This window comes from Thamnophis elegans, chromosome 1 (assembly GCF_009769535.1).
Source record: "Thamnophis elegans isolate rThaEle1 chromosome 1, rThaEle1.pri, whole genome shotgun sequence".
NCBI classification, from domain to species: domain Eukaryota; kingdom Metazoa; phylum Chordata; class Lepidosauria; order Squamata; family Colubridae; genus Thamnophis; species Thamnophis elegans.
In genome coordinates, this window is record NC_045541.1 from 63,251,571 (window position 1) to 63,278,165 (window position 26,595).

Genomic DNA, 26,595 nt, shown 5'->3' on the forward strand with positions numbered 1-26,595 from the left:
AAGGCAGGAAACAAGAAGCCCGAGAATACACCAGATGATTGTGTAAACACAGCGCAGTGCCATTAACATGACGCCTGGGAAACAGACTACAAAAAATCTTTGATGACGGCAGGAGAAAGGAATCCAGGGTTTAAACCCTGAGGCCACACACACAAATATATAACAAGATTCTTAAACTCAGTAGATTTTTGTCAATACTAGGATGACTTATTTGGAATAAAAACCTAGCTAAACCTTGTCCTTGACTTCTCACGGTTTGGGATAGTGTGTTGGGGCTTCTAAACAGAGGTTATTGTGAAGCATCAACCCATCCCTAGATTTGTCTGATAGATGACCTCACCTACACTCTCAAATGGTTGGATCGATTTCAATTGTCCCCCTACACATTGTCAGGTTTGGGGCACTTTTATCCCTCACAAATGCTCTTAATACTCCCGTCTTCCTCCAAACCCATCTCCGAACAGCTCATGATTGTCTTGCACGGGTTCCAACAACTCAAGCTGAGCCATCCAGCTCTTCCTCACCTAGCCTTGAACAATGAGAGAAGGAGCAGAGCGGCAACATGGCTACCAGTCAGCATTGTTAGATCGGGCAATGGATAGGCACACAAAGGCTACAGTAACAACAGCTCTTTATTGCAAGTAAGCAAACAGCAAACATCCGGCAGAGATGGGTCGGACAGCAGCCCCTTTTAAAGGGGTCTGTCAGACCCTTTGACCAATGGGATTAAACCTCTGTTCCCACTGGAGCAGAGGACCTTGGTGGAAACCACTGCCAGTGGGGGGGGGATATCTAACACCCCTCCCCTCTAGGATAGAACAATCCAACTGTTAAGATAGTCACACAGGTAGGTGGGCCTTTGGGTAGCTCTGCTTGACCTGCACAGTTCAATAGGAGTGGTTTCCTTGAACAAGTTGGACGGACTTGTTTGCTCCGCAGCCCCGCTTGGTGGAAACTCCTGGAACTTTTCACAGGCCGCAGCTGGAGCTTCTGGAGTTGGCTCGCTCGGAGCTCGCTGCAGGCCTGCATCAAAATCAGATAAGTCTTCCGGTACTCTCGGGCTTGAGTTGGTCGTTGAAGGACTGCTATTTCATTCTTTTTGGGTAGGGCTTTGGCTAACTTGTGTAGGAGTTACCACTAGTTGTCTAAGAGTGGAGTTGGAAATGTGGCTACAGAGTTGGTCAATATGCCTTCTCCAATTTCTACTGTCCTCGAGCTCTACCAGATATGATCGAGGGCCGGTAATACCTATTACTGTGGCAGGAATCCACAGAGTTCCCCTGGCATAGTTATGGGCGTATACTGAATCCCCTATGCTAAAAGACTGAATCTTACTTGTGGAGTCTGGGGGTGATGAGGCAGAATAATTGGGGTGTAACCAGTCTAAGTGTAACCTTAACTAGCGCCTCATGAGAAGTTTGGAGGGGCTTCTCCCCGTGGTGGCACTGGGTGTGATGTGCTGGATCAGTAAATAGTGGTCAACCCATGTTTGCCAATCACCTGGGCCCATCCTAGCGAGGGCCTGTTTTGCAGCTCTCACCATTCTCTCCACCTGACCATTGGAGGCCGGATGGAATGGCGCGACCAGGGCATGCCTGATTCCCTGAGATGCTAGGAAGGTCTCAAATTGCATGGCCGTAAATTGGGGCCTGTTGTCAGAGACCAAGACGTCGGGCAGGCCGTGTGTGGAGAAAAGTCTCCATAGCACCTTGATGCCGTAGTGGAGGTCATCAGGACTACTTCTAACCATTTCAAGTAAGCGTCCACAACTATGAAGAATGTCTGGCCATATACGGGGCCAGTGAAGTAAATGTGTACCCTGGACTATGGTGCTTGTGGTTGCTCCCACTCCTTAGCGGGCGCCCCTGGGGGAGACGGTCTGGATTCCTGGCACGGCGTGTAGGTAGCCACCCATTCTTCAATCTCCCTGTCCATGTTAGGCCACCATACGTAATTCCTAGCCAGAGACTTCATCTTGATGATTCCAGGATGCCCTACATATAAAGCTTCTAATACTGCAATGTGCAGTTTGGTGGGAATAATTACCCGGTCTCCCCACAGTAAACACCTGTTAACCACCACCAACTCATCGCGTTTAGCAAAATACATTTTGAAATCAGCCCCAACAGGCCCCTTGGGCCACCCCCTCCACACCCAGTTCAAAATTTGCTTTATTGTGGAGTCCTTCGCAGAATGATGTGCAACGTCACTAGACAAGACGGGCCCGGTCTCCAGGCAGTTAATGAGAAGGACCGGCGTCTCGGGGATGGGGTCAGCGAGAACTTCAGGCAATGGGCAGCGGCTCAAGGCATCAGCGTGCCCCCAAAGTGGAGCTGGGTCAGTGAATGAGACAGTAGGAGTAGGCAGCCAAGAGAATAGTTCACCTGGTCATGCGGAGAGATAATGATACCGGGGTAGGGCGGTCCCCAGCCAGTAAACCCAACAATGGCTTGTGGCCCGTAACCAGTTCAAAGTCCCGACTGTAGAGATATTCGTGGAACCTCGTAACTCCGGCCACTGCAGCCAAAGCCTCACAGTCCAATTGGCTGTAGTTCCGCCCCACAGCAGACAAGGTCCTGGAGTAAAATGCAATAGGGGCTTCGGTTCCGTTAGGCATGAGGTGGCTGAGGATAGCACTAACGCCAAAAGGAGAAGCGTCACAGGTTAGCACCAACGGCAAGGTCTGGCTGTATTGGACTAGGAAGGAATCTGCTGACAGGAGTCCTTTTACTGCAGCAAATAGAGTAGTCTCAGCTTTGCCCCAGGACCACTTCGTTTTCTTGGCCAGGGGGTGATGTAATGGTTCAGCAATGATGGCTTTCTGTTTGAGAAAGATGCTGTAGAAATTAAGGAGCCCGAGGAACACCTGCAGTTCGGTTTGATTGCAAGGTGTGGGGGTATCCTGAATGGCTTTAATTTTTTGTGAGGTCGGGTGAATTCCAGACCCATCAATCAGGTACCCTAGGAATTCAACCTTTGATACATTAATTTGGCATTTTTCTTTTTTGAGGCTCTAATTCTCTAATCCTTGTCTCTAATTCTGGCCAAAACTGTTCATATGTGTTTTAAAAGTTGCACCTCGTTTGCAGCCAATACCAAGATGTTGTCGAAATAGGGGATGACTCCTGGAATCCCCTGCAAAAGCCGTTCCATGACACTTTGGAACAGTCCCAGGGCAATACTAACTCCAAATTGCAGGTGGTGGCATTTGAATGCACCCCTGTGCGTCACAGTGGTTTGGGCCTCTGCTGTAGTGCCATCTACTGGCAGTTGTTGGTATGCCTGCACCATGTCCAATTTTGCAAAGACTTTCCCTGGGCCTAGCGAATGTAGTAGGTGGTGTACAATGGGTACAGGGTAGGCGCTTTGTTGTAACACTTTATTTATTGTGCACTTGTAGTCCGTGCAGATGCTGACATACCCGTCAGATTTGACGGGTATCACAATAGGAATCTCCCATTGTGTGTGATCGACTGGCTCTAGGATGCCCTGGCTCACGAGTTTGTCAATTTTGTACTATTCCCAGTGCTCGGTGACTGGATCATACGGAGTTGGTGGGGCGTGCATAGCCATCCTACGAAGAGAGGGTGATTCAATTTTGCCACTCAGCGATGGCTGCTCGATGCCCTCCAGGACTCCAGGTTGGATGTACTTGCAGAATCTCTTTTGCTCTTTTTGTTCGCCTAGTTGCCTTCCAATCCCACCTTCGTCGCCAGTGTTAGATTTTTATTGCAAGTAAGCAAACAGCAAAAGTCCAGGAGAGATGAGTCGGACAGCAGCCCCTTTTAAAGGAGTCTGTCAGACCCTTTGACCAATGGGATTAAACCTCTGTTCCCGCTGGAACAGAGGACCTTGGTGGAAACCACTGTCAGTGGTGGTGGGGGGGGGCATAATGCTAACAAGCATTATGCCTTTTTTTTGGCCACAGCTGTCACCACCCAGGCACCACCTTCAACTGGAAAACAGAATTCTTGCAATTTGATATTTGGGGATAGATAGTGGAAGATAGTTGTCTCTGCTACTCCAAGTCAATGCAGTTTGACATCAAAATGACTTAACTCCAAAGCTCTGTTTGGAAATGCCCAAAGACAACCCATATTGTTAATGCAGCAGTCCTCTCTGCCCTAACAACCTGTGTCCTATGGGGAGGGGGCAAGACCACTGGAACATCCTGTGGCATACATAAAAGTAGAAGCTATTGCATTGTTGAGCACCAAAGAATTGAGGCCTTTGAACTATGGTGCTGGAGAAGACTCCTGCAAGTTCCTTGGACTGCAAGACATCAAACTGGTCTGTCATAGAGGAGATCAACCCTGACTGCTCTTTAGAAGGCCAGATCCTGAAGATGAAACTCAAATACTTTGGCTATCCAATGAGAAGGAAGGATTCACTGGAGAAGAGCCTAATGCTGGGAAAGATTGAGGGCCAAAGAAGAAGGGACGGCAGAGAATGAGGTGGCTGGATGGAGTCATTGAAGCATGAGGCATGAGTTTAAATCGACTCCAGAGGATGTTAGAGGACAGGAAGTCTTGGAAGAATGTTGTCAATGGGGTTGCAAAGGGTTGGACACAACTTCGCAACTAACAACATTGTATTGTTTTCCCAACAGACCCGAGAAGTAGATCGCGCCAACCAGAAAGCAGTGAAAGAAGCCAATATGTACTTTCTGATTGAATCCACCATTGCACTCTTTGTTTCCTTCCTCATCAATCTCTTTGTCATGTCTGTGTTTGGCCAGGCTTTTTTTCAACGCAGCAACCAGGAAGCGGTAAGTGAGGGAAACACACACACACCCATTTTCCCTTAAAGCCCATTCTGACATTAACACCTATAATATCTTTCCCCCTACATATAGCCTTTTATTCTTTTGACCATAGAAAATGATAGAAATGGACTTGGGGATCCTGTCTGTCCATAAGCCTAAGAGCTTTCCCAAAGGGAACTAAAGAGGGTCAAATTTGGAGGGAAAAGCAAAATATAGATAGATATGAATCAATCAAGCAATTAGGAAACAGTCAGATTAAGCTGGGAGGATATAGAAAATTGTTTTTAAAACCAGGAAAGAAAATCACCCACTGCATCCCCATGGGAGAAGCACTTAGACAGTGGCAATTAAAGTCATATTTCTCCCTCTCTCTCTTTTTCTCTCTCTCTTCCTCCCTCCCTCCCCCCTCTCCCTCCCTCCCTCCCTCCCTCGCTCTTTCTCTCTCTCTCTCGCTGTGACCCAGAGTTATTTCTTCAGCCAAATAGGAATTGGCCATACTTGTCCTATTTGCCTATCCTAGCCCATCTGGTAGAATGTCCTATACTATGTATCAGTGATATAGTCAAAGAAACAGGAACCCATTCATGCAAACCAATGTAGTAAAAGCTTCCTTTTACCAGTTGTGAAAAAGGAAGAAAACTGAAGCAATTTTTTACAGCATTGCCATATAACAGAAGTGCTCCTACCATTAAATACAGGAAGCTTGCCCTTATAGGCAACAAAGCCTGGAAAAATGGGGTACAAGTGATGGTAAGGAGCATAACGACAGACCTGCGGATCCCACCTATTTGTGTGAGAGTTGTAATTTGTTCTAGAGAATTTACACAGATACACAGTGATACAAAATGGGATGACAAGGAATATTGGAAGATGTTAATAGCACTAAAAAGATTTAAGGTAGAGTTATCCTACAATTTCTCAAACAGCAGGCTGGTCTTTCTATGGCAGAGCAAAGAGTGCAGGAATTTGCTGCTCCAAGGTGCTTGTAATAGACCTGTTTCTGATTTCTAATGAAACAGTTTTGGTTTTCTTTTTCTTTTGTTTTATATAATCCAGCATGATGTCTGTGCCAATCAGAGTTTATTCTTGAATCAGAGCATTTTCCCCAACTTTCCTGAAAATAATGAGACTGTGACTGTAGATATTTTCCAAGGGGTAAGTATCCAGCAAAATGATGGCTATCAACCAAATTGGTGCCAATACAAAACAGATGAACAGCATAGAACCTTCAGATCAGGGGTGTCAAACTTGATTTCATTGAGGGCCACATCAGGATTGTGTTTGACCTCAGGAGGGCCAAGCAGCATGGCCAGCATAGGCAGGGCCAGCTGAACATCACTCATGTTGGGGGCACCTGTGGTGCCCCGAGTGCTCTGTCAGCGAAAGCACAACTCTTCCAAGCTCCATTTTCCCTAACAGAGGGTTGCAGAGGCTGTGGCAGCCAAAAACAGAGCTTGGGTGGGCTGCGTGCGGCCCGCCTGAGCTCCATTTTCACTGGCAGAGGCACCGCAGGCTGGTCCTTCACTGTTTCCAGGGTGGCCCTGTGGGCCAGATTAAGCACTCCATGGGCTGGATGTGGCCTGCAAGTTTTGAGTTTGACACCCCTGCTTCAGATGAACGCTCAACTGCTTCTGTTCTTCTAAGGACTTGCACTGAGAAGCAACTCACAGGCAATGCAGCTCACATAATTATGTTTTATGGGCAAACCTAGGAATGTCCATAATTACTTTGTCACCACATGCTGAGCCAGGTGAAGCTCCCAATCGGTGTGCAAGGGTGGATTTGCATTGTAGTTGTCCAGACATCCGTTGACAAGGGCATGAGCAATCATTAACAAAGCTTCCTTTTTCCAGAAATGGTTTTAAATGGCATATAAGATATAATCGCACAAAGGGCTTTCTAGCCATGGCCTCCCCACCTGCTATTCAGAAGTGCCCCCAGATTTTGAGCCAACGTTTTCTCAGGAACTAGAGCTGTTCAGCTGTTTTTAGAATCAGTTGTCTTTTAACTCTGATGCTGCAAGTCACTCCATCTTGCTGGGGTTGAATCCAAGTCTGTACCCCCCCACCAGTGATGGGATTCAACATTTTTTACTACCGATTCTGTGGGCATGGCTTTGTGGGCAGGACAGAAGGATACTGCAAAATCCCCATTCCCTCCCCACTCCTGGGAGAAGGTTCTGCAAAATCCCCATTCCCTCCCCACTCCACTAACCTGCTTTCCAGCTCGGTTCTCCTGTTCAGGGCAACAAAAGAAGATCAGATAGGAGGATGGGAGGGGGTGGGGGTGGGGCCAGCCTATTTGCCAGTTCTCCAAACTACTAAAAATTTCTGCTACCAGTTCTCCAGAACCTGTCAGAACTGGCTGAACACCACCTCTGCTCCCCACCTTCCAAATATATCAAATTCCACTAGTTGCCTTTCTAATCAAGGATGGAGATATGCATTTAAATAGATGGCCTCTCCTAGCAGGTTCATGAAGATGTTAAACAATAGGGAGAGGAGGTCCAAGACCCATGGTTGTCACTTCTATTGCTTTTTAAATTTCCTTATCTGGAAGCCTTGTGATTGATTTAAAATTCCCTCTCCTCCACTCCATCATTTTTACTTTAATTAGAGTTATGTAATTACTTTCTATTTTTACTTCCTTAGGTTGTTGCCATTGCCACTATAATGTTAGGCTTGGACAAATGAGATGTTGAGCAGCTGTGTGGACCTTTGCAGGATGAAGTCAAAATGATTTAATGCATTTTTATATAGTACAATGAGCATGTGCATTGTGGAATACAAGCGATGAATGTTTGCCTTTTTCTATGCAGGGAATTATCCTAGGATGCTACTTTGGGCCCATTGCTCTCTATATCTGGGCTGTTGGAATCCTTGCAGCAGGTCAAAGTTCAACCATGACAGGAACCTATGCAGGACAGTTTGTTATGGAGGTGAGAAAATACCTGGAGATGTATAGTAAATTGGGGAGCGTGAAGGGCTGACATTCAGTTCTGGTAAAGGATGAGATAATGATGTCTGCCTGCCTGCCTCTAAAATAGTTATAAAAGCCATTAAATATAAAGCAATGTATGGTAACTATAGTTTTCTTTTAAGTTACAAAATGCAAATGAAGGAAAGAAATCTCAAAATTCTAGACTTTGTCTTTCTTCCTTTCCTTACATATATCTCCAATGCATAATGGTATCACTATGTCTTGATATGCCTTTGTCAAAATATGTGTGAAACCAGAAGTTTCCATGTTCATATATGGTCTTGGTCGCTATTATTTCATTTAATAGCTGCTGGAATTCCAATATTCCCATTTCTCTCATCATCTTTCCTGACCTCTCCTGCAGCTGAAATAGTCCCTCTTCTCATATTTTCTCCCATTTTTTTCCAGGTCCGTATGTCCTTTTAAGTCCAGACTCATTTTATCTTGTTGGAACATCTTTTTTCCCATGGCACAGTTCATATGCTGTCCTTCGGGTGGTTGAAAACTATTCGTCTAAGGCAGGGATAGTCAACCTTTTTATGCCGACTTTTGTATCTCTGTTACAGTGGTGGGATTCAAATCATTTAACAACCGGTTCTCTGCCCTCATGATTTCTTCCAACAACCAGTTTGCCAAACTACTCCGAAAGTTACCAACCGGTTCTCCCGAAGTGGTACGAACTGGCTGAATCCCACCACTGCTCTGTTAGTAGTAAAATTTTCTAACCACCCACACCGGTTCCACAGTAATGGTGATTTATAAAGTAGGGAAGTAACTTTATAAAATTTATAAAGCAGAGGTACAGCAAACCCCTACCGCCCACCATGAAAGCTGGAACGCCCACTAGTAGGCGGTAGGGACCAGGTTGACTACCACTGGTCTAAGGTTTGCTTCCATACTACTGCTGTCTCTTTTTTCCTGCCCCAATGCTCTCTGCTCTGTCTTACTAGTTAAAGTGGTACCCTGAATTTTGGGTTTGCTTAGCATGTCAAGCAAAACTGTTAGTTAAGACCTATAGCTTTCTTTCTCTTCCCCTTTTCGGGATCACACCAGACAGTGTGATACAATCTACCATCAATGCTAGCAGTTTTTCGGATGACTAATCCAATGATCTTCTTTGCCTAGACAAGTCAGATCAAAGTGCTTTCATGGGCAAAGATGGAGCAAGTTTTGACAGCTAGATGTGCAAAATTGGCATTGGGGATTTGTAACTCATTAGACTTTAATCCAGTAAGGAGAACTTGTGTTCCCAATGAGATAGTAATAGTACTGCTTCACAGTGCTTTTACAGCCCTCTCTAAGCGATTTACAGAGTTCAGTACATTGCTCCCAACAATCTGGATCCTCATTTTACCCACCTCGAAAGGCTGGAAGGCTGAGTCAACCTTGAGCCTGGTGAGATTTGAACTGCCAAACTGCAACTAGCAGTCAGCTGAAGTAGCCTGCAGTACTGCACTCTAACCACTGCCCACCTTGGCTCTCTGATTATTTGAGATTATTTGAACATGGTCACAGGTAATAGCACTTGAGCCATTCCCACATAACTAGTCTAACTATCATTTTAATTTCCCACAATGCTCCACAACAGAGCTACATTATAACTATTGGAAAAAATTAATATGCATGGGTAGATTGAGTGCACAATGCCAAAAAAATTACTGAGTGGAAGTGCAGTATGATTGATACCACAGCAGCAGACCAAGACTATTGCTGGTGCCATATGTAAGGGCTTAACATGAGCCAGGTCTCCCCTGAATTCCATTCCAGGGCCGGTTGATGATTTTATATTTTTATGCAGGAAGATACAGCAAAACAGAGTCTGTGGCGCAGGCATAGAAGGTGTTTTCCTGCTTACAGTCTAAGTCTCTCTTTGCTTTTATTTGTTTCTACTGTTATATGAAGATGTTTTGGGGAGGTAAGGTTAGACCACAGCTTGTCCTCGGTCAGAGGAGTTTTGTTATAGATGTTAGTTTTTTTAGATGGCGTCTGTTGCATCAAACTTCAAAACAAATCCAGAAAAGCAATGAAAATATATCTATAAATCATTAAAGGCAGTTAGTTAAAATGTGTCTTTTTCAAGACAGGACAACTATAATTTATTAGTCTCTATGATCTAATCCAGGAGTGTCCAAACGGGAACTTTAAGACTTGTGGACTTCAACTCCCAGAATTCCCAGCCTGCTGGGGAATTCTGGGAGTTGAAGTCCATAAGACTTAAAGTTCCCAAGTTTGGACACCCTTGGTCTAATCCCAATTAAAGCTAGCTGAAGACATTTAACGGGACTTGGGGCAAACACTTGTGGTAAACCTCAACTACAAGAAATTGCAATGCTGCCATCTATGGTCTAATAATTGCTAGTCTGCTATTCAGAAGTGACCAGATGGATCAAAGCAACTTTGTGTTCCACAGGAGGCCACCAAATGTCTCCAGAAACCTTGTAAATGGAGGAAGAGGAATGCAATATTATCCCACTTGATTCCATAACAACCAGCATTGGGAAGGCATATGTTCTCTGTAAGCTTTATCATGATTAACACTGGATACATTTCCTCTGGATAAAATCTTTAAAATGGGCTCCCTCCCAAAACCATTCTTATGCTGTACTACACCCACACAAACATACTGTTTGTGCACACTTATCTGATTCCCCCTAATTTGATTCACATGCTGTCTCAGGCTACAGGATGCTCTGGGCCTAATTTTAAGATGGTCTTCCCTTCAGTTATCTTGGGCCCTGAGATTTTCATCCCTAGCCAGGATGACTTGAGAATGCAAGTGAAGGAATGCAGGCCCCAACCCAGTTTAGAAATAGATTAGCCAAAGGTCACTGAGAAAGAGAGCTTCATTTGTTAGATTTACACACAGTCCTCAACTTACGACCGCAATGGAGCCCAAAATTCATGTTGCTGAGTGAGACATTTGTTAAATTTTTAGTCATTTAGTCATTTTATTAAGATTTATAGGCCGCCCTTTTCCCTGAGGGGACTCAGGGCGGCTTACAATCAAAGGGAAGGGGGTGCACTATCAAAGACAAACAATATGTGAACAAAAGAAAGAAAATAATAAAAACACAACTTGCATTCAACAGTCAACACTCGGGCGGGTAAATTGGAAACCTATCCCCAGACCTGATGGGAGAGCCAGGTCTTGAGGGCTGTGCGGAAGGTCTGGATGGTGGTGAGGGTACGAATCTCAACGGGGAGGTCGTTCCACAGGGTCGGAGCTGCAACAGAAAAGGCTCTCCTCCGTGTAGTCGCCAGTCGACATTGACTGGCAGATGGAGTGCGGAGGAGGCCCAGTCTGTGCGATCTAATCGGTCAAAGGGAAGTGATCGGCAGAAGGCGGTCTCTCAAGTACCCAGATCCACTACCATGGAGGGCTTTAAAGGTGGTCATCAATACCCTGAAGCGCACCCGGAGATCAACAGGTAGCCAGTGCAGCTCGCGGAGGATGGGTGTAACGTGGGCGAACCGCGGTGCGCCCACTATCACTCGTGCGGCTGCATTCTGGACTAACTGCAGTCGCCGGATGCACTTTAAGGGCAACCCCATGTAGAGCCCATTGCAGTATTCCAGCCTAGAGATCACAAGGGCTCGAGTGACTGTTGCGAGGGCCTCCCGGTTTAGGTAGGGCCGCAACTGACGGACCAGGCGAACCTGGGCAAATGCCCCCCTGGTCACAGCCGACAACTGGTGGTCAAAAGTCAGCTGTGGGTCCAGGAGGACTCCTAAGTTGCGGACCCTATCTGAGGGGTATAAAATTTGACCCCCCAGCCTAAGTGTTGGAACATTGGCCAAATTTTTGGGAGGGAAACACAACGAGTAAATGAGTTTTGCCCCGTTTTATGACCTGTCTTGCCACCGTGGTTAAGCGAATCATTGCAATGGTTAAGTTAGTAACACAATTGTTAGGTGAATCTGGCTTCCCTACTGACTTTGTTTGCCAGAAGGTCGCCAAAGGGGAACACATGAATCCAGGGCGTGGCAACCGTCATAAATATGAGTCAGTTGCCAAGCGTCTGCATTTTGATCACGTGACCATAGGGATACTGCCATGGTTTTAAATTGTGAACAATGGTCATAAATCCGTTTTTTCAGTAACTTTGAATGGTCACTAAATGAACTGTTGTAAATTGAGGACTACCTGCACTTGCCTTTTCTTCAGGAAGACAAGGCACGCATACAAAGTCTATCTTCTCTTTTTCCCAGAAGAAGTGGGGAGTGGGGAAGAGGCTGAGCTGAGAGATAGTGGCTTGGCCACTAAGCTTCCATAGATGAAGTGGGATCTTTCCATTTGTATGGCTCTTCCATGTGGCAAACCTAACTGCTGCTATGCAGGGTGGGAGCCAGTGGTGGGATCCTGTTGGTTTAACAACCAGTTCGGTGATTGTGTGTTTTGCGCTGCACGCACGTGCGCAGTTTTAGCAAGACTTACCTCCCACATTACTTCTGGGGAGTAACACAGCTGAGGCGTGGCAATCAGCTCTGCCACGCGAATCAACTGAGAGGATATGGGTAATTAAAGCGCAGGGGCGGGTTAACCTGATCGTCGAAGCGAACTGGTTCACTCCCAGCTGATCATTGGAGCTACCTGTTCATCCAAACTGGTCCGAACCGACTGAATTCCACCCCGGTAAAAAACTCTGCCACCTTAAACCAAAGGTGCTTTTTTCAAGAGGCAACTGGACTTTCTGGTTTTTCTTTGAAGACGTTTCACTTCTCATCCAAGAAGCAAAATGTCTTCAAAGAAAAACCAGAAAGTCAGTTGCCTCTTGAAAAAAGCACCTTTGGGACAACCATGACTTGGGATGACTGAGAATCTCCATAGACATCTGCTGCCTTAAAGAAGTGCTAATCAAATTTCCACTCACTATCTGCTGAACCGTGAAAAAGACTAGGAGTTCTGTCTGCATGAGAAGTGGGAGGAAGAAGCGGGGAAGCAGGAAAAGCCTCTTTGGATGCCAGTAACTGGTCTTCTGCTGTCTGCGCTGCAATCTGACTGCTCTGGGATCAAAGAACTGGCAACAGGTTGATGGTCCCCCCCCCCCTATTTCTGCCTTTCCCCCTGAAGGAAAGAAAGGGAAATTTAGGAAGAGCCAATTTCCCTCCACAGGAAGAAAAAGTGGGGTGGATCCAGTTTGGCAGCCAGTAGTCTTCCATTGAAGTTTCCCTCCCACCCACCCACTCACCTGCAGTTTGGATGCTGGAGAACCTAAGCCACAAGGTGGGTGATATATAAGAAAATATCCTTCTGCTTCTCCACCATGAATCACCAGAAAGTGGAATAAGTGTCTGGAGTAATGCCTCCTTGCTGCCAGTTTCCTGATCCTCTGGGCACTGGAGAACTGACCGAAGGCTTGATTTCAGCCTTGTTCCTCTCTGTAGGGGGAAGTGGATCTTTGGGGGCCTAGAGAACTGGCACTTCAAAAGACCAGATTTCCATTCTTACCTCCTGCTTTACTTTTGCTCATGGTTGCCAAGAGACGTGGGGAAGATGACTTTGTCTAGTCAGAAGTGGCCTTGAAATCAGGGATCAGGAATCAGCTGGGGAGTCCCCCATCCACCCAAATTTACCTCAGAAGGATTCACCGCAGTGCAGCTTGTGCCAGCAGAAGTTGGAAAATGTCACAAGGAAGAGAACAAGGGAGGATGGTTGCCATACAAATGGAGCAAGGACTGGTGGAATATAATGTTGTGCATTCATGTCCTCAGGAAATAATTATAATTATAGAAGGAATAGATCAGATATTCAGCCCTTGCTTATTAATGGAAACCGAGTGGCGCAAATGGCCAGTTTTAAGTTTCTGGGTATTATCATAAAAGAGGGGTGCTCACATTGCAGCACTGGTCAAAAGGGCCCAGCAGAGGCTTCCGGGGGAGGGGCCTGCTGTTGTCAGTGGCTCAACGGAGCTGCCCTCAGAGTCCTGGTCTGTATATCTAAAAGATCTATAGATATCTCTCCTTTCAGGCAAGAAAGGAGCAGGGAGGAACTCAGTCGTTAGAACTCTCTTTGTAGTTCACAGCTTTTTGTTTTTCGCTGTGAACGGAGAAGAGGTTCAACAAAAGCTGAGTTGTTTTTTACTCCAGCCAGATCTTCTCAGCTGTTTTTTTTCAGCTCAAGGCAGGTCCCCCCCCCCCCTCTCAGGACAAAATTAAGCTATTTAAAATCAATCCGAGCAGCGACCATTCCTGAGAACCCTTTTTTATTATTATTATTCAAAATACCAGCTTCAATTTTATAAAAAACTCCTTTGTCTAACTGCTTTTCCAAATGGCGATTTTATAGCTTCCGCATTTGATATATGATATATTTAACCAGCCTTGTTTTCTTGAAGACTTCTTTTTACGAACTGCCAAAGCTTATTGAAAGTATCTTATCCTAAATCAAGGTGAGCAGAGACTTTGTTTGTTTCCTTTTTATAATGGCTCCGAAGTCAAAGCAATCTAAACATTTTTTTAACAATACATCCCAAGCAATTGCGATAAAGCTGCAGCTCTTGCCTTCTACGCCCTCTACTGGAGATTTGTTAACGAAAGAATTTCTTTTTGAAACCCTTAAAGAATTTAGAGAGGAAATGAAGCAACTTATTTCGGACTTATGTGACAAACTTGATGCCAAGATTGCTCAAACAAAGGAGGATATGATCGGGATTATAACTGTAATGACAGATTATATTGCTGGAATGGAGGATAAACTTGAGATTTTGGAAGAAGCTAATTCTAACCTGACATCTAAAATTGAAATGTTACAACAGGAAGTTGAAAACGCACAAAAACAACTTGTTATGACAAATTATAAGAAGACTGCGTTTGCAATAAGAGTTAGGGGATTGCGTGAAAATGAACAGGAGAATTTGAAACAGACCTTTTTTGAGGCTTTTAGTCGTTCGGTGGGAAGTCCGGGACTCAACTTTGATTGGCAGATCCAAAATATTTACCGCCATAATTCGTGCATAGCAAAACAGAGACAGCTTCCGAGAGATATAATTATATATTTTGCTACAAGAGAATCCAGAAACGCGATAATACAAGAGTTTTATAATAACAGGCTGCGAATTGATGGACAGGACCTGATTGTTTCCAAAGAAATACCATCTCAAATGTTAAGAGCCAGGAGAGACTATGCTTTTCTAACTAAAGAACTCAGAAATTCTCAGATACAGTATAGATGGGAAGTGCCATTTGGTATTACAGTTACATTTAATGACCAAAAACATCGCCTCAACTCTGTTTGGGAAGCCCGAGATTTTTATTACAGGATCCTGAAGGCGGGACTTCCTGAATCACCCGGACTTGGAGAAAGACAAGCAGAAGTAGAAGAGAAACAACAAAACACACAACCACAAGGCGGGAGGTATCGCTTTCCCCCTCCGGAAGGGCAGAAGAGCAGAGAACAAGGATTTAGCTATGCTTCCAAAACATTTGCTTAATTTTTAACTTGAATAATACTTTAAAATGGTATAGTTGTATACTGATGAAGAGACATTAAGGCTGAAAGAAGTGATGCTGATTTCCTCGGAAAATATATTGTATGGGACTTAAAAAAGACTTGATGGATAACTTTGAACTTTTATTTAAATTGTTTATGATTTATTCTCTAGGGTGAGGAGGGCGGGGATCGTGATGTTCTTGGATTGTGGTTTAGGATGAATGGAGTTGGGAAGTGGGGTGTAGATGGGAGGGTAGTGAAGGTTTAATTAGAGCTTATTTTGAGCCAGAAAGTAAGTTGATTTTTGTATAAACTGTTATTTGAATATAATGTTTGGAAGGATATACCCAGAGAGTCTGCAGGAAGGCGGAGCAAATATGTGAGGAGTACGGATGAAAATAAAATATATATATGGACATGGGTAGAGGCAGGACGAGAGGAGTTGGAAAAGGAAACCGAGAGAAGCATTTGAGATGTGTTTAAATTGCTTTATAGAGAAGGAGGTAAAAGGGACAAATTAAAGGTTTGGATATTTAGATAAAGAGATAAGGCCCCCAGCTAGAGAATTCCATTTGATTAACTTACTTGGTTTCAACATAGTTTGAAATCCTGCAAGTAATAAATTAACTGAGATTAGGAATGATGTACATTGTTTAAGTTTTAATAATGATGGGAAGCTGAGCTCAATGTAGAGAGTTTATTGATTTTCTCATTTTTTTTTAATTCCCTTTTTTTTCCTTTATCTTTTATCTTTTAATTTTTAATCTATTTGGTTTTAATATACTCCAGGCTGTGCTTGATAAAGAGTTATGCCGGGTATGGGACCTGGGAAGTCGGAAGGGGGTTAGGGAGGGGGGTTTATGGGGGGAGGGGAGGAGGGTGGAAATATAGTTTCAATTTTCAGAACAATAAGAACGCACTTATATACTGTTGCTCTTTTTTCTTTTTTTTCTTTTTTCCTTTTATTTTCCTTTTTTTTCTTTTTTTTCAATTTGAGTGTAAAATATAAATTGAATAGATTAATGAATAGTAGAAATACACCAAAGTGAGGAGTAGAGGGAAAGAAGAGGGAGAAGTAAAGAGGGAGTGAGAGGGGAATGTAAGGAGGGTGAGATGGAGGGAAGGGGAGAAAGGAATGTCTGAGGGGGAAGGGAAGTAGAAGAGGGGAATGTTGGAGGGGAGAAATGAAAGTTGGAGGGGGAGAAGAAAGGGTGTATGGAGGATTGAAGTGTTATGTTGGTTTTCCATGGTGGAAGATGTGTTGTGTTTATTGCTTTTTTAAAATGCACAGTATATAAGTGATTGTATAAAATGAAAATGAAAATGAAATAAAACAGTTTTCAACCTAAAAGGGCCCAGCAGAGGGTTCCACCACAAAACCGCGGTAGACTAAAGCGCGTGTGACTAAAGCGCGGTGTCAAAACCGCACCGTCAAAACCGCGTGACAACAGCGCGCCGACAACAGCGTGCTGACAGAAGCGCGCTGTAACATAACCCTAAAAATAACCCTAAACGTACCCTAAACCTAACCCTAAACCTAACCCAAAACCTAACCCTAAACCTTATCTTAAGTTAAATCGCGCTTCTGTCCATGCGCTGTTGTTGGCGCGCTGTTGTGGGCGCGCTTTTGACATCGCGGTTTTAGCGCCGCGGTGTTGTCTACCGCGGTTATGTCGTGCCACGCAGCAGAGATTATACTACCTGAGGCTTCTCAGGAAACAACAACTGAATGAAAAACTGCTGGTAACCTTCTACCGCTGCACCATAGAGAGTATTTTAACTTACTGCACCTAAGTATGGTTTGCCAATTGCACAGTGGCAGGTAGGACAGCGCTCCAGAGGGTTAACATCATTGCCCAGTGGATCATTGATTACCCTCTCCCCTCTTTGGAAGAGCTTTATAGCTGCCACTACCTTAAGAAAGTTCAAAACATTCTTAAAGATCCATCTCATCCTGGGCACCCTTTTTTAAAAACTATTACCCTCTGGCAGACGGTACAGGATAATAAAAACATGGACAAATAGGCTGAAAAACAGCTTCTATCCCAGAGAAGTAACTATATTGAATTCTACTGTATAGTGCAATATTAATGCAATATCAGGAGTTTTCAATTGTATAGAAAGTGAAGGATGTGTGTTTGTGTTTCATTTTTATAATTATCATGTACACAGAAGATGCCATTTCATTTCGTTGTACAAAGTGCAGTGACAATAAAGTAAACTAATTAAAGTAAACTAATTAATTAGCGAAGTGTTTCTGCACTGGGGCAAGCAGGTGAACCCTTAGTGATGGCGAACCCAATGGGGCGAACCCATAACTGATTTGGGGCCGTTTGGGGTCAACAGCTGTAATTTAAGCAAAACTTTATTCTTGTCCACATTTCAATACTGCATAGATTTCAATGCATTTATAGCAGATCCTCTTTTGGCAGAAGAGTGATGTGTGGGAAGGTGTGGATTCAAGTGAAAGTTGAAGGACAGAGAATGGTTCCAAGGATTCTTGTGACTATTAAAAGCATCAAGAACCAAAACTAATCTCTCCCATTGTTTTGATTGTTCTCTCAGCCTCTAGCCAGTGGTGCTTTTCCAGTGTTCTGTTCTGAGCCTATTCCTCCATGGGGGGCGTGGGTATGATTCAACAACAGGCTGTCCATTTCTTCATTTTTTAAAAAAAATTGAAACAGAAGTTCAAAAGAGGCCTTTTGTGAAATGCTCATCTTTTCTGCTTCTTAGGCAATTAGCAAATGGCTTGTTCTTTTAGAGCACCAATTTGATCTCTTAGAAATGCTCTGTTACTCTGTCTACATTCCAAATATAGTCAAATAATTCAACATTTTGCTGTTTTTTAAACAAATATTTTTTGCAATAATTTCAATTGACCACTAGGTTGCAATCTTTTTTCAAAATAGTTGCCATTCGGTTAGAGATGAACTGTTCTTGAAGTTGCTGTTCCTTCCACTGGCTTTCACCTACTCGCTCATAATCGTGATTTTAAAAAAATGCCCAGGAAGTATCATTTTTCTGTTTGGCACCCGTGATGCTGCTTCCATTTCAACCCCAGCCCATAGCTGAGACTGGCTTAAGTAGTTGTTAGCTGCATCTGTGACTTAAAGAAGTGTTTTCCTTCTTATTCTATTTTATTTATTTTTATTTTATTTAGTTTGTCAAACATGTACAAGATAACAGGTAGAAGTATAAACATGGACATGAACAAGGGAAATGAGTACAAATAAATGGACACCGTAGGACAGGGACGGAAGGCACCAGTGGTGGGTTCCGTATCCTGTCGCAACCGGTACGCTGCAACAGGACCCGGCATCCACCATGTGAACGTGCACAGCACATGAACAGCGCGGGCATGCATACTTACCATCCACGACACTCCAGCTGCTCGGCGGAGCATCGCACAGGTGCTGTAAGCTCTGTGCGCATGCGCCAAAGTCCTGATCAGCTCAAATAGCAGGAGAGCGAGCAGGTGGGTGGGCCCTCTGGAGCACCATACCGGAACAGTACCTGGTGCTCCCAGCAGGCACCTATACGCCCGTACTGGGGCATACCGGTCATATTCCACCAGTGGAAGGCACGCTGGTGCAGTTATGCACTCCATCTTTTATCTGACACCATCCAAAGAGAGCCTCAAGTTATGCAAAGGGGGTTAAACTTGGATTTTTTTCAGATGACCAAGGGAGAAGGGGAGGATGGATAAATATAGAAGACCGACTAATGACTGGTAGTAGCTTGATCTTTACAAACTCTCTTTTTATTTCCTGCAGGGTTTCTTACAAATGCGCTGGTCGCGCTTTGCCCGTGTGGTTTTCACTCGTTCCTTCGCCATTCTTCCCACTGTCTTTGTCGCTGCCTTTAGGAATGTAGGAGATTTAACAGGCCTCAACGACCTTCTAAATGTACTCCAGAGCATTCTGGTGAGTTTCTAATCCAGTAGCATTCTTCTCTCAAGATGCAGTACAGATAGTCCTCGACTTGTAACCATCCATTTAGCAACAGTTGGAATTTACAACAACACTAAACAAAGCGATTTGGGACTGATCCTTGCACTTATGACCATTGCAGCATTTTCAGTCACATGATAAAAATCCAGGCACTTGGCAGGTACTTATAATGGTTGCAGCAGAGGTGGGTTGCTCCCGGTTGTACCCGGATCCGGCAAACCAGTAATAGCAGTGGCAGGAGGCTCCACCTAACTGCCTGGACACTTTTGCACATGCACCCGGATTGGTGGTAAAAAAAAATGGCAATCCACCACTGGGTTACAGCATCCTGGGGTCATGTGATCAACATTTCTGACTTTCAGTTTCCAATAAGCAAAGTCAATAAAAGAAGCCGGATTTCTTTAAGGACCATATGATTCATTTAACATTGCAGTGACTTGCTTGACAACTGTAGCAGAAAAGGGTGTGATTCACTTAACAACCAGTGTGCTCAGCAATGGAAATTCTGGTCGCAATTGTGGTTGTAAGTCAAGTACAGCCTTACTGTAGATTCTCAAAGATCTGATTAGCTGTAGACTTTCATATAAATCCTCTAATCCCATACAGCCACTTTCTGAATCTGGCATCCTGCAGATATAGAGAGTTCAGGTCCCAGAATTCTCTGCAGTGCCATCTAAATAGGGAATTCTGAGTGCTGAAATCTATTATTCTGGTATGTGCTCAAATTCATTCAGATTTCTAGGACTATAACTCCCATTAAAACTGCCATTATTTCCTTTCTTTTTGGCCATCCTAGTAATAGTGGAATTTGTAATCCAACATACCTAGAGGTTGTTCATCTGGGATGACTGCTATTGACCTCTTCCTGCCAATGTTTCTTTCGAGGAAGGAACTCCCGGCACATTTTTCTTTCAATTCTGCAAATTCAGAGCCAGATAAAATATCCATCTTTAATAGCTTCAATAGCCACGACTACATTCACATGGCATGCCAGGTCAGAAGATTAAACAGATTGTACAACATGCTTAATTTGTTTATTTGTTTGCTTTTGTGGCTTAATGTGTCCTGAAGTGCAAGCTTGTTTGCTTAATTTAAGGTTTAGTTTACTGTGCCAATGCAGAAAATGAGCTAATTCAGTAACCAGGTTAAGAGGATTTTGTGAATGTAGACTCCCAGTGGAAATGCAGATACAGGTAGTCTTCAATTTACAACCACAATTGAGCCCAAAATTTATGTTGCTAAGTTAGAAATTTCTCAAGTGAGTTTTGTTCCATTTTTATGACTTGTCACATTTGTCAAGCGGATCACCGCAGTTGTTAAATTAATAACATAATTGCTATGTTAATTTGACTTCCCCCTTGACTTTGCTTGTCAGAAAGTCACAAAAGGTGACCCCGTGACACTGTAACCATCATAAATGTGAGTCAATTGTCAAGCACCCGGATGTAAGTCACATGACCATGGGGATGCTGCAACAGTCGTAAGTGTGAAAAATAGTCATGCCACTTTTTTGAGTGCCATTTTTTGTCGTAAGTTGAGGACCACCTCTATAAACATTGCTGATCTGTTTGCAATAAACTAGTTTATTTAACCACATTTGCAAAATTAAAAAATTAAAAATAGTGACAATGATCTTTATCTGATAGGGATATAAAGAAAAGATTTCAAAATATATATATTCTAGAACTTGTATCAAATGCTTAAAGTACTGTGACAACCAGCATCCCACAACCAGCAAATGTTGTTGATTACAATTGCCAGCATTCCACTCCATTGGCATGGAGAGCAGGGCTGCTGGAAGATGGTCCAACATCTGGAAAATACCATATTTTTCACTCCTGAATATAAAGCAAAAACATTTTTTTCTGATATTCTATAGGTCAAGGCTAGAGCTCAAGTTACAGTAAAAACACAGTCAGGGCTTTTTAGGCTGACGCCTGGCACTAATCTGCTAGCTGTGGATATTTTTCATCGGATAAGGGATGGACTACAAACCAGCATCGTGATTATATGTTCCTATAAGAATTGTAAATAACCAAAATGCCTTTTAGATTAAATCCAACATTAACATTGGTTAGGAATTATAGAAGCTGTTCTAAAATATCTCGAAAGCACAACCTTTTCTACTATTGCTACGATGAAATGCTAGTTTGCTAACAACCCTCTGAGACTTTTAAGAAACTATGGTATCATGAGTCTGTGAACAGTGGGAAGCAAAGGTGGTATTCAGCAGGTTCTGACCAGTTCTGAAGAACCAGTAGCGAAAATTTTGAGTAGTTCGGAGAACCGGTAAATACCACCTCTGACTGGGCCCGCCCCCATTTATTCTCTGCCTCCCGAGTCCCGGCTGATCGGGAAGAAATTGGATTTTGCCGTAATCTTCCCCTGCCACATCCACCAAGCCATGCTATGCCCACCAAGCCACGCCCACAGAACCAGTAGTAAAAAAAATTGAATCCCACCACAGGTGGGAAGTGATACAGAATGTGGCAGTGCAGGTGGTTCATGGGGCTCTTAGGTGGCCCATGTTATATTGCTGTTCTACAAACTGCATGGCTGCAGCTTTGCTTCTGGGGTGCAATTCAAGGTGCTGGTTATCCCCATTAAAGCTCTTCATAGCATGGGTTCAAGCTATGAGAGTAACTATCTTACCATAATGGAACTGGTCTGCCTTACCCATGCCAGCAGAAGGGGCATGGTGCAGACTCCAACGATCATGGAATTTCGGCTGGTGGGATCCAGGACAATTTTTTCTCATGTGGCCCCTGACTCCCTCCCCCCAAAGTGAGATCTGCACCCACCCTTCTGTAAGGGCCTGAAGACCTGGTTCTGCCAGTTAACCTGGGGCCCCTTTGGAGGGTGCATCACGCTGGAAGTGACTAAGGCAAGACCCCACCTCCTTCCACCCTACTGTGTGTATCCTGCTCCTTTTCTCTCCATCTTTTTAATTGTAGATTAATTGTAGATGTCCATGGTAGAGGTGGGCTTCACTTACCTTCCCTACCAGTTCGCAAATGTGAGAGCACACACCTCGTCTGCACATACGCACCAGCTTCTGTGCATGTGCAGTGCTCGCACATTATGTCAGGGAGGGTGGGCAGAGCCTCCCGCAGCCACCGCTACCAGTTTGCCCAAAACTGAGAGAAGTGGCTGAGTACCACCTTTGGTCCATGGCTTATTACCCTTTAATGTTTGTAAGCCACCCAGAATTCCTGTAGGAGAGATGGGAAGCAAGCAAATCTAATAAATAAATAAACAAACTAATCAATCAGTAGTCCCTTAAAAATGTGTTGGTTGTTCGCCCATATAAAAAATTCTGAGAAGGAATACAGAAAGAAAACATAGTGCTCACTTTTATCTGCCTGCATGCTCAATCTGTTTTTTTCTACCTAATTCTAGCTACCTTTTGCAGTCATACCTGTTCTCACCTTCACCAGCATGGAGCCTCTTATGAAGGATTTTGTCAATGGGATGTAAGTAGCTCAATTTGGATGGGGACTCTTTGGTGAATCCGAAGACCGTTTCCATCTTAAATTTGTACTGTTGAACCTCTCACAGAACCACATCACCCAGATCTCTATCTTCCATCCAATTTCAACTTAGCCAGACTTGCTTGTTCTTCCATATAAACAGCTTTTTCATTAGGTTGTTCCATAAATAGAAGATGCTCAGGAGGTGTCCCTGTCATGTCAAGCTCAACCTCTGGTGACTATTGTGGATACGTCCTTCCTTTTTTGGCAATAATAAATCTCAATACGCATAGGCATTATTTACGCTAATTATAGTATTTAGAGGATTGCGTGGTTTCCTTTTCTTTAAAGACAAAAATGAAAGAAATCAAGGTATGAAGTGTTCTAAGAAGAGGAAGTCTTCTACTCCCCACAGAGATTAATCTTTTTCACTTTAGGCGATTTGGCAGATGTAGCTCTCTCTGGTTGAGATGGAATTGCTTCAATAACCTCAATCCATGTATTTTTCCCCCCCACTTGCTTCTCTCTCTCCTCCTATTTTCTTAGCATTGGAAAATTTATAATGATCCTGATCACCGGATTAATCTGTGCAATCAATTTATACTTCGTGGTGACAAGCATCATAAGTTTGAACTACCTGGCCTACTATATTGGCATATCTTTCGTGCTCCTTGCTTACGTTGCTTTCGTCTGCTACCTGGTAGGAACCTTGTATGCAAATTGGGCATCATCCATATCAGTTGTTTATCCCCAAATTGGATTTAACAGTTCTGGGGATTACCTATTCAAACAGATAAGATTGTGGAATCTATTGCATTAAGATGTTCCTAATGCAAAATCTCCAGAGAAGATAATCAGTAACCTGAGTCGTAGTGATGAAATAGCGATGCCAGTTTATCCTGAATATTCAGTCAGCTCAGCTCTTTCTCTTCCCCCATTCCTTATCATAACTAAAAATGATGTTATATAAAGATAGGTGTTTATGAAGCAATAGAATGACATTTCGGGAGAGGGAACAGAAATGGTCTGAAATTGTATAACTTGCTAAGCTATATAACGTTGTTTGACTTTAGGACAGTATGTCATGCCAAATTCAACTTGCCACTTTTAAGCAAATTTCAACTTAGCAGAATTTCTGGAACAGATCTACTGGTCCTAGGGAAACGATAAATAAGTACTTTGTGAAAGGAAAGTAACTCAGACATACAGTATCTCTTGGGCAAACATGTTGGCTGAGAATTCTGAGAATGGTCACTCCAATGTATCTGAAGGGCAAAAGCTTGAAGTAACTTAAGAATGTAAAAGAATTGTTAAAGGTTAGTCACACAGGGACACAGAAGCTTCCTTACTATTGCAGGCAGATGGAGTATATAAGGAAGGTTCTTTGGCTTGACAGTCAAAACTCTCCCCCATTTATTTATTTAATATACATATATAGCCACCCATCTCATATACTCCATGACTCTAGTGTACAAATGCATGCAACTTTTTCTTGGATTTTTGTCATCTCTCTCACTATTCCAGATTTGGACCTGTCTCATTTCACATGGAGCTGTCTTCCTAACTCGTGGGCCCCATACTCGGTTCAGTTATGGACTACAATGATAGTACATCCCACTCATCGCCACTGGAAGCTGATGAATCATCACTATGTCTCCCCAACAAAACAGGAAGCAGCTGCTCTTGGGGATCTGCCAGGAAGCAAAGGTGTCAGAAGCAGAGTTTCTGTTGGCAAAGGATGAACTCCAGCATCAGTAGTGATCACTCAGCACAGCGCCTGCCTTGCAGGCCAAAAGTTCCAGAGAAAATTTCTGGCATTCCTAAAGAACCTTCAGACTTGGAATGGCTGTGGTGTGACTTCCAAAGAGGGTTTAAGACTTGATGCATTCTTGTTTTTTAATCCTGATGACATGTAGCAAGTTGGGGGGAGGGGGGAGTGTAAAGAAAGAACTATAAAGTATTCTAGATACTCATGACCAAATGTGCACACGGTCCACCAGCTTCAGACCTAGATCGGCTTTGTGTGGAACATCAAGGCATCCACTTTAGTAGTGGGCGGGGAACAGTCTTTTTTTGGGGGGGAGAGGTGGGTTTAGGAGCTTAAGGAATGAGGGTTTGGTTCCACCATTGGTGGGGGCCACACAAAGGAATGATGGAAGAATGCACACATCCCTTTGGTTCTACTTTTGCACCATTGCTTTAGACCAGCGGTTCTCAACCTGTGGGTCATGACCCCTTTGGGGGTCGAATGACCCTTTCACAGGGGTCACCTAAGACCATCCACCTCCACCAGCATCGCCCATGCTCAGGAGCACGTCCTGAAGCAGCAGGTGCATGAAGAGTGCTGGGTGGCGAAGCAGCCTCCTCCTGGCTCTGGGCGCAACCCAGATGCCGCCCCGCCCAGTCTCCACGCCAGGGAAAGGCCGAGCCACTGAAGGGGGAGAGAGACGGGTTATTCTGGATCAGCCTTGGCTCCAACGGATGTCCAATGCCTGCACAGGGGCTCGAAGGCGTCTGGAGAACAGGAGACCGGCGGGGCAGTCGGGCCATCCGCTTCAGCTGGCGGGATGGGCTCTCGCCCAAGCAGGCACATGCCAAGATTAAAGCCGCCTTGGGCCTGGACGCTGCCTTTGCCGCCCCCGCCGTCGTTCCTGTCCTGTGGGCTAAACTGAGCTCGTAGGCTTTTTGGCCCCCAGGAAGGGCTGGCAGGAGAGGTCGGAGGGGAGGACAGGCCCCACCCACCCATTCCTTCCGTCCCGAGGAATTCCACTCAGGACAGAAGCACAGTTCGATGTAACTGAAGCCTCTGTTTAAAATCCCATTTAAAGAGCAGCATCTTAATCTGTGTTAAATCGGTTGAGGGAGGAATGGAAAGAAAGAAAGAAAATATGAAAGAGAAAAAGAAAGAAAGAAAGAAAGAAAGAAAGAAAATATGAAAGAAAATAAGAAAGAAAGAAAGAAAATAAGAAAGAAAGAAAGAAAGAAAGAAAGAAAGAAAGAAAGAAAGAAAGAAAAAGAAATCTGGGTGGGGGGGGGAATAGAATGTAAAAAAAGTAAATTTAGTAAAATGAAACTCATGTAAACCACAAACTGCTGCTGGAAGCAGGCAGTGAGGTCATTTTATCCTGGAAAATCCCAGCCTGGCTGATCTTCTCCCAAACCAAGATTGGCAGATTAATCACTATGCTTTAATTATGTTCAATTTGTAATAATGCAAATACATCCTGCATATCAGATATTTACATTACGATTCATAACAGTAGAAAAATTACAGTTATGAAGTAGCAACGAAAATAATTTTATGGTTGGGGGTCACCACAACATGAGGAACTGTATTAAAGGGTCGCAGCATTGAGATGGTTGAGAACCATTGCTTTAGACTTTGTCCTTCAAGTTGCATACTCTGGCCTGTGACTCTCTGTGAGAAATCCCTCAAAGTAATATATACCTAATATTCATACTGCAGGATCTGGTAGCTACTCCTTCTCCCCCCCCCCCCCAATTTTAATCTAAAGGCTACTATCTAGAGGATCCACTATGTAGATCAACCATCTCACCTTACCTTCTCCACGCTGTTGCTGCTTGGCTTCTGCCCTCAGGATGAAAGCAGTAATGGGAATGACAGCTGGAGTAATGAGTCATCTGAATTAGAACAAGGGGGCCCATCAATGTGTGAATTCATGCATTATGCTAAGCCATGACTTATTTAACTATGGTTTATTGACTAATATGAAATGGCTTTTTGACATAACATGATGTGGGATTTACAAATTGCAAATGTTGGGCTTACACAGTACACCAAAGCAAAGCAAAACAACTACTTTATGGTTTAGTGTAAGGGACTGGAGAAGGTATAGGATTCTCAAAGCCTATATAACAAATGCTATTAACATAATTTGGATTTTCTCATCATCTTAAAACACTAATTCTAGCAGTTCCTTTTCAAATCAGCATCTTTCAGACCCTGCAGTGTTTAAACTCCTATGTGGCCATGGCACTACA

At 43.8% G+C, this 26,595-nt stretch overlaps 1 protein-coding gene across 2 annotated transcripts in view; it reads left to right on the forward strand.

Moving 5' to 3' along the window:
* The window catches only part of SLC11A1 (solute carrier family 11 member 1), a 53,755-nt gene extending 28,293 nt beyond the window's left edge, over positions 1-25,462 (forward strand). For both annotated transcript variants that reach the window (XM_032217239.1, XM_032217247.1), the window contains 7 exons: positions 4,610-4,768; positions 5,822-5,920; positions 7,584-7,703; positions 18,947-19,096; positions 22,523-22,596; positions 23,140-23,293; positions 24,118-25,462. In XM_032217239.1, coding sequence (XP_032073130.1) covers positions 4,610-4,768; positions 5,822-5,920; positions 7,584-7,703; positions 18,947-19,096; positions 22,523-22,596; positions 23,140-23,293; positions 24,118-24,198 — 837 coding nt within the window. In that variant the 3' untranslated portion in view covers positions 24,199-25,462. The remainder of the gene's footprint in view (positions 1-4,609; positions 4,769-5,821; positions 5,921-7,583; positions 7,704-18,946; positions 19,097-22,522; positions 22,597-23,139; positions 23,294-24,117) is intronic.
* Positions 25,463-26,595: the final 1,133 nt, after the last annotated feature.